The sequence below is a fragment of the Tuber melanosporum genome (genome assembly GCF_000151645.1).
Source record: "Tuber melanosporum whole genome shotgun sequence assembly, scaffold_263, strain Mel28".
In the NCBI taxonomy this organism is placed as follows: Eukaryota; Fungi; Ascomycota; class Pezizomycetes; order Pezizales; family Tuberaceae; genus Tuber; species Tuber melanosporum.
Genome location: NW_003298934.1, coordinates 24542 through 32830, shown reverse-complemented (window position 1 = coordinate 32830; position 8289 = coordinate 24542). Strand labels below are relative to the sequence as shown.

The window sequence follows — 8289 nt, the reverse complement described above, 5'->3', positions numbered from 1 at the left end:
GCTTTCCTCTTATTAATTGGTTTTCTCTTCATATTTGCTTGGTTGCATTTCGTCTTGTCTGATATCTTTTACTATTATTAAGCATGCCTTAAATACCGAAAGGGATGGCGATAGGGTAGAATACATTAGGTAGTGAGACAATGATCATGTGCGTTAGTCACGTAGACAGGAAGAACAGATGAAAGGAAGAATGTCAGGACACGTATGATATTATCTTGTCAATGTGGATGATACAATACTTGTAAGTTAGGATTTTGCCGTTGCTCATCACTTTTGTCGCCAGTCTCGTACGGCTAATTTTGTCAACGATCTATACTAGGGGGTGCCGGAGCTGGCGATTTTTCAATAGTACTTCATTGCAACCCCAGGGCTATTTAGAGAACCCGCTTTTTACTTCCCTCTCCGAGTACAGTACATCAGGAGGGGCACCCTGTATCGCCCATAATCCGAGCAGAATTAATTAGTGCATAATCACTACCGTTGTGTCGTTATCATTGATTGCCTTAATTCAGCTGGAACAACGTCCTACGATAAGTCATTTGGACACTTCCATCATGTCTCACCATCAAAGCAGCAAAAATGAAGTTTGGCTGCTGCCGACTCAGAAAGTTCGTTAAACTAGCCCGACAGGAGGAAGCGCAGCTTCAGAATTGATTTAAAACACCAACTGAGAACGAGATCTAAGACAGTGTCTGAATTATATTTTTGCGTGTTTCGCGTGTTTCCGAGCAAAGAGAGGGTGAGCTGCATTTCCGAGAGCCTGAGGAGTAGAAAATATTACACCAAACCCGAGCTAGACCCGCCGAGCAATGAACGAAAAGGGAAAAGGAAATCAGAAATCCGCATATCGAAAACACCGTAAAAAACTTTGAGGATGCCCTCCCCCCTATTTGGAGTGGAATCAATGGCTAACTGCTTATCATTCACGGTATCAACCACCCATGATGCCCGGAGCTGCCCTATGGTCTAGAAATGTGTAATCGAGGACGTACTCTTTCTGTTGGACATCAAAATATTAAAAGATCTGGTCAATTTGATCGTGATCGCGTTGTGAAAGGGAACATACCCTTACTCTCTCCCACGCATTAGGATCGAAGAAAACATAAATCCCCTTCTCGGCATTTTCGGATATCTGCCTAATGTCGCTGGCGTTGTCCTTGGTTAACCATAGTTTGAGCGCTGTATGGTATCTCCAATTTCTCGAAGACCTTTGCTTAAAAGGGAAGAGGTTAAAAGCAAAAAAAGTATTAGCGGACAAATAATAGGATTCGAGGGGGATGGGTAATTATTACAGCTCTGCTGCGACCACTTCTTGCATTATATCCCTTGGCATTGTGTAGAAAATATAGAACAACGTTTCATCAGAGAAGCTCGAAACCTTGGCGCCAAGCGATTGCACGTTTTGAACTGTGTAACAAGTGGGGAGATGATATTCAGGTTCAACGGGTTTGGAATCAACATCAGCCCAAGGAGACGCAAAAGAGGGATACAAAGGCGCTTCAGGTTGATTCAGATCGAGTCCCAGTTGTGTCAGATCCTGTCCTAATGCCAACATTGAATAATCACCGCTTTCTCCTCGTATCAGGCTCAGAAGCCCGCCCAGACCAAAGCGATCGGTTTCCCCCATCCTCGAGGTTTGCATGGAATTTGACTGATTGCTCCCGAAGTCAACACTACTTAGACTAGAAGGTAGTTTAGATTGTTGAACCTGTTGCTGCGCTCCTAAGGAATGACCGATAGGATTCTGCATGCCAGGCGCTGGCGAAGAGTGTTGAGCCTGCTGTGATATAGGTCGTGAGATATTTGATAAGGAGATATTAGTTGGTGGACCTGGGGTTCCATTCGTTACCATTGATGAAAGATTTGTCTTCACCAGATTCTGGGGGGGTTGTTAGTACGTATCCCTTCCGATGAAATAGCACTTAGGTTTCGCTACCTTCTTCTCGAGATCGGAGATCTGTACATTCCCGGTTTGTTGAATAACGGAGTCTAAGAGTCTGCTGGGCTGAGAACCACTGCCCATTACAAGCCCAGATCTTCCGGCACTGAGACTTCCTTGTCGCACGCCAAATTGTGTAGCACCTCCCAGACCGGTTAACGGTATAAACCCTCGATCTTCAATGCCATCACCGTTTCCTTGAGTCCTAGGCAGTGCAGGAAAATCGTCTAAGCTATTCGGTTGCATTGCTTGCCTTGCCTGTGCTTGCGTTCCAACACCACCAACGCCACCAACACCACTCATTCTGTATCCATCCATATTGGCAAAAATGTCTTCCGGCTGAGGTGGTCGGTTTTGCGCTGAAGGGGACTGGGTGCTTAATCTATTCCATGGTTGAACGTTCGGGTTCTGGGGTTGGCCCCCTAGGGCAGGAAAATCGCTGCAAAACCAAACCAAAGCCTGTTAACTCTATGTTTGTGACCGGAGACGGATAGAGGTGGGGGCGGTGAGCCAATTGAGACTAACTTCATATCCAGAGGGCTCGAGAGCCCACTTTGCGAAAATGTTAAGCCTGAGCCTGGCCTACTTCCTGGAGGGTTGGGTACTCCGGGCGGTCCACCTTGCCATCCGCTGCCACCTGTGGCTCTCACCAGACTAGGGTTAGCTATCCGCACCTAGCTCGGAAGAGAGCGCTGTGAATAGTTTCCGTAGATATCGACGCGCACGAACCTAATTTACCGTTTGGCATCCCACCGATAGACCTTGAAGCAGCAGAGGAAGCTTGGGGAAAGCCCGCCAATCTCATTTGAGGTCCGGGGCCTGATATCGTATGAGTTGCCGAAGCAAATCAAAGCAAATCATTAGCCTATCGCTCGATCGCTGGTAGTATTAACAGTGAAATAGAGAAGAGAAGTGAATGGAGAACCTTGTCGATTCATGGCGAGATTAGCTGTGGTACTAGAAGCGTTTTAAGTTGTGAGATGCGGGATGAGGGAGGATGTGAGCGCGCGAGAGAAGCGAACGGAGGGGATCGAGGGCGTAAGGGTAGATAAGGGGTAGCGTGTGTTGTCAGGGAGGAGAGGAAGACGCAGTACGATGTGGGTAGTGTAAAGTGTGGACGAGAAAATGCAGTTGAGACTAGAGTCTGGGGCGAGACTGATGGAAAAACCCGCCACAGCTGTGCTGAACTGTACGCAGAGGCGTATTGTACCGATATGCGTTTCTGAGGAGCCAATTGTTGTCGAGGGCCTGAGGCGAAGCCTATGGTACCGGTATTGGGCGGCGAACGGAGGCTTAGGTCTTTGCTCCCTGCTCCTAAACACTACAAGTACCCGAGCACGGTAGAAGTGAACTTGGCGTCCGGGGAACTGCGGCGAAGGTAGGAAAGGAGCTTTACAAGTGCTATACCAGTAGGAAGGTTTGGCTTGACTAGAAGCGCGCCAAGACGTGCTGACCACTGCCATGCACTGTGCCAGAATTGCATCTTTATTAAATCGCTGTCTGTCAATATTATCTAGTTGGGTGGCAATGATTTGGGTCTGTCAAATAAACAGCGGTTGGGCCGGAAGCTGCTATCTTGGTACTAGGAGTATTAGATTATTTAAATAAAATATATCCAGGCAATCCATCACAAAGGGCATTGGCATGAAGCTGTTGCGCTGGAGGACTGGTACTTGTAGAGGTACCGTATACAAATTGCGGTATCACATCTACAATTGGAGGAGTTTCGAGAGTTCTGGATTTGCACAACGAGGTGTAGGAGGAACAACAGGGTTTGTCAGAATCCCCTCTTCGTAGCTGAGTATCCTGCGCCTATCTGATGATTACGAGTAAACCTTTATCCTGTCATCACTAACCCATGAGTTTCCGCATCGTTGCTCGCAGTGCTTAGCCTGGCGCAGAGGCCTAACAGTACCACCGTCTCTGTAGCAGCGTAGTAATTTAGGGCGTCCAGCAATATCTTGAGATGCCTAGAAAAGTTCTCCTCGTATTTGGACAAGTTGTCGCTAAGCTTGTCTAACCTGACTTGGTCAAACGCAGCATGTTCGTCACCCAGATACTTGGCAGATGGGGAAGCAAGGTCTGGATCGGCAGTAATGAGCGCCTTTGACAGGTGAGAGGTATAAGAGGCAAACATCGTGCATGTCATCATTATTTTTGCGTGTATCTGGATAATAGAGTTAGACTCATGTGAGTTGTATTGGATGGGGAGTGGGTGTAGGTGTAGATGAAAATGTCCCGTACCTTGAGCAGTTTGGAGTTCGTCAACATACACTCTTTCAAACATGTATCAAGAAAATCCACGTGATCTTGCATGAGCTCATCAACGGTCCGGACCTCTCCCAGACGCTTCATGAGTCCATTCCAATTTGGTTCAACAACCTCGCTTGTGCAAAAGTAGAGTAATTGTTGGACAAATACTAGCATCCTAGCCCTGAGTGTCCAAGCCCTGCGTTTCCACAGCTCTACTTGGGGATACTTGGACTTATGCTTCCAGGTGTACGATGTGTTATGATCCTGCCAAGCCTGGACCAAGAGGGTCTCAAGGTGACGAAGAGAGAGTAGATAGCGAAATAAGAGTTGATAGCGAAGGACAGTCTTGCGGGATATGACAAGAGACAAGGGGAAAGGTACACTATAATCGAGTTCTAGGGCATTGAAGCCGATAACCGATTTATCATCATCGATGGAAGAAATTGCTGGGGTCCGATGTGACTCCTCAAAGGTCGTTGCGCCCTCATCGATCCCACTCACGGAAACCACCCGCATGAGCCATTTAGTGAGCCCAACTTCATTCATCTGAACCTTTACATCCTCTTTGAAGGGATCACTGGCAGCAATAGAACCCGGTTGGCGAAGAGCGAGATCTAACAGTGACTGGAGTTTTCCAACATTAACTTTTTTTGCCTGTTTCTGGAGTTCGGTAGCACCAAGTTCCAAAAAATACGAAAAAAAGTCCGATCGATCCAGGAAAAAGTAGTGTTTTAAGGAGCGCAGCCGGGCAGGCAAAGCGTGTGTTGTCAGCAGCAAGTTGAGCAAAGATTCGTTGGCGTGAGCGTATGCCGAGTTCACATTGTCTAGAAATCTAAGGTGCGCAAGAGGTTGTTAATTGGAAGTTCTGAATACAATAGGAGTGGCACACAAACCGGATGTCTTCGAAACTTTTGGGTACATCCCCAACGTCTTTACTTACGTCTACCCCCCCGCATTCTCTGACCACATTGAGATATTTACCAGCCAGTAAGACCTTCTCTTTGACACCTTCAAGCTGTGGGGGAACATCGCCATCCCTGATTGTATACCTCTTCTCCCAGTATTCATCTGTATAGTCTTCTTCGAGTCTCTCGCGTCGTATGCTTTTTTGCTCCTTGATTAGGAACTCAGCATGCGGGTCTCTGATCATTCCATGATGAAGCCATTCATTAAGCATGTTCATATACGGCCCGGAAGCCTCGCGGAGAAGTAAACTTAGCAGCGACCTTGCGGCGGGATCCCCAGCCATAGAGGCCAACCGGAGTGTTAAAAGTCCCAACACAGAGCCGCCTTTACAAATCCTGGAACCAGGAACTCCTCCACTGCCTGCAATGTCGCCACCTTCTCGTAGTGATTCGAGTATATTCTCCATATCATCAAGATCGTCGACTGAATCTTCGAGATCGTCTTCCAACATTGAATTGCGTCGAAGCATTTCGCGTGCAAGGGAGTATAATTGAAACATCATGTGGCTTGTCGGCAATGTACGCAGGTGTAAAACATGTAATGTGAATGAAGGACTGGTGAGGAACTGATGTTCAAGCTGGGCAATTAAGACAAGATATTCCTTTAGGAGCTTGCGGATGGAGGCACAGAGAGCATGGTTTACGGCACCGAACTCTTCCCGTGAGTGAACTTCCGCGAAGGCTTCCACAGCGCCATAATGAGTGGCCATTTTTAACATTGTGTTGGCGAGGTCTCGTAAAGAGGGATCCAATCCAGGCAGAATCTTGAATTGCGGCCCCGCGAGCCGGTCGCTTTCGGAGGCTGGATTATAGTCACTACGGAACCTGATATATTGACCTTCGTAGCCCTACGGTGGACGTCAGTAGGGGGTCTGGTGGTATGATCGGGTTGCGCTTACCATGAAGACAAACAACAGGTCCTCGAGAATCGAAGCCTCCTGGAGGCTAAGGGGCATATCATCTAAAGCCGGGGGACAACAGGAGGAAGGTAGTTGGGATGCTAAAGGGGCGACAGAGATGCGAGATGCGAGCGGCGCGGTAGTGGGGGGGATTAGTGTAGCCTCTGGGTTCCACGTAGCTGAAGTGGTTAATGCCTACCGTAAGCTTTCATCAATCATCTGAGAAACAATATTGGATTTAAGGGCATTCAATTGCGTACTGGGAGAATTAATACGGATGAGAGGTGCCCCCGCTCCTGTGGAAAACGAGGCAGGTTTCGAGCCGGCCTTGTCATCACGACTTGGAGACTTCATGCGAACGCCCCGAGTGGTAGTCTCGGTCACATGAGATCTCTCGGTGATCCGTTTATCACCTATAACGGTGGAGGAGAAGCTCCCTCGGGTTACTGGCCTTCGTGCGCTTGTAGAGGGTGGCGGAGAGTTAGTTTCTGCTGCCCTCTCCCTTGCACGAGCCCTGGAGCTGCCATCACTTCGATGGCCCCGCTTTGCTGACTCAGTAGAGGAATGATAGGCACGCGAGGAGGAGGATGCCATTGTGGGATCAAGCAGGCAGCAGGGGAAAGCTGGAATGAGGTAGCGAAGTCACAGAAGAGAATATCAGGTGAGTCGATGATTAGGGATAATGAAGGAGAGAGAGGTGCAGTTGAGATGGGTTGCACAGACGAGGTGATACCGGTAAGTGATGAATTAGTCGAGAAAGTGGCGGCCGAGTGTGGCTAGCACAGTCCCGGAGTGCCGGTAGTGTCGGTGCTGGTGAATAGACTACCGTACAAGGGAGCAGGATGGCGATGTCTCAGTCATGGTTTGGTATGCCCAGGGCTGAGTGAACCTTTTCAATTCCATACTCTTGGCGAAAAAGAAAAAAAAAACCTTCCGGATACCATTGACCGAGAAATATAATAGGGTATAGCACGAATTCATGGTACGGAGCAGGGGTAGTGCCAGGGGATTTTTTGGTGGGGCTTTGGAACACTACAACCCAAGCAACAATTCAACAGAAAAACATGTGTTATGGTGCAGAACCTCTTAAACTAAACTATTTACCAAGATCTCCTCTCATCTCATGTTGATGGTGTTTTTGGCTACAACACCCCTAGACAAGAAATAAAATATTAAAAGGTAGACCAATATATTCTCTAGATATGGGTAACAAAATTGCAAGGAATTGTACAAATTCCTTAACAGAGTTTGATATTAATTAATAATTCTTAGAGTGTATAAAATGCAATTAGGATTTAAGGAATAACTTACCACACTACAACTAGCCATAGGAGTGTTTGGTTGTATAAGCTTATAAATTTATCAATATTCCTTATCATGGTTTTATTTGATTGATTGGCTGGTTCAAAGAGAAATTATTATTCTCATAATATCTTATTTGAAGAGCTTGATAACATCTATAAAGCTTAACAATATATTAAGTTCTACAACAAATCTTTATTACTTCATCTTTATAGTCCTTCCTAGAAAATTCTTAGTTGTTATAAACAAAATAATGTTATCCATCCTTCCTAGACATATCTCTGCCTACTCTAAAAATTCTAGCCTAAGTCTTCTTAATATATATTATAATTGGCTACTACCTAACTACTGAGGAGGAGCCAATGTGAGTTCATAATACTATTATCCATTCTGCTGGTGGTTAGTGAAACACTGAAGTTATTACCCAACTCTACACAATCTTATGCTTTCTAAATTGTATTATAATGAACATTCTTGATCCTGGCATAACAACTAAGCTTCCGTGTTACACTCAAAAGCTATTTCTAATCATGGCTCTTGGTAAGTTTACAGTATATTACCTTACTGTATGTATTGTATCCTTTGATAAGCATACCGTACCTTATCATTCAAACTCTACTTCTCTAAGATATCATACTCATTTTAAGGAACATCATCTATCACTGAGAGCAGCCAAACATGTTTTAGTTTTTCAGCGGATTCTGTAGTCCATAAACTCTTGATTCATTTTTCCTTGCCGAAAGCATCTCTTGACCTATTGCCAATTTTTTATCTTGCCCAAAGCTGAACCCCCGAATTCCCTATGGGTGAGACTTTAGTTAGTATCATAGTATGATAGAGAGAGCTCGACTTTTGCTTGAAATGACAACTGGGTGGAGTTTCTTATCCCAGTGCTCTACCGTTTCCGTTTCCTTCTCTGTATGATACCCCC

The 8289-nt window shown here is 46.1% G+C and overlaps 2 protein-coding genes; both read right to left on the bottom strand.

The window, feature by feature from the left end:
• Positions 1 to 567: 567 nt before the first annotated feature.
• GSTUM_00001235001 (uncharacterized protein) lies at positions 568 to 3486 on the bottom strand. XM_002838604.2 has 8 exons: positions 2865 to 3486; positions 2669 to 2758; positions 2465 to 2576; positions 1937 to 2378; positions 1850 to 1879; positions 1293 to 1777; positions 1067 to 1208; positions 568 to 997 (listed from the first exon to the last, which is right to left on the bottom strand). The coding sequence occupies exons 1-8, from the start codon at positions 2875 to 2877 to the stop codon at positions 932 to 934; spliced, it is 1380 nt and encodes a 459-aa protein (XP_002838650.1). The 5' UTR covers positions 2878 to 3486; the 3' UTR covers positions 568 to 931.
• A 162-nt stretch (positions 3487 to 3648) lies between these two features.
• GSTUM_00001234001 (uncharacterized protein) lies at positions 3649 to 6113 on the bottom strand (the record flags this gene model as incomplete). The annotated part of the gene is made up of 5 exons (XM_002838603.1): positions 3649 to 3751; positions 3796 to 4106; positions 4184 to 5024; positions 5086 to 6005; positions 6057 to 6113. 5 exons carry the CDS (start codon positions 6111 to 6113, stop codon positions 3649 to 3651), a joined length of 2232 nt encoding a protein of 743 aa, XP_002838649.1.
• Between the last annotated feature and the right edge of the window lie 2176 nt (positions 6114 to 8289).

Excerpts from the sequence above, each read along its gene's own strand:
- GSTUM_00001235001 (XM_002838604.2), bottom strand. Across the intron at positions 1,778-1,849 it reads AGACAAATCTTTCATCAATG|GCTCAACACTCTTCGCCAGC; the intron begins GTAACGAATGGA and ends ATATCACAGCAG. Across the intron at positions 998-1,066 it reads ATGCGTGGGAGAGAGTAAGG|AAAGAGTACGTCCTCGATTA; the intron begins GTATGTTCCCTT and ends GATGTCCAACAG.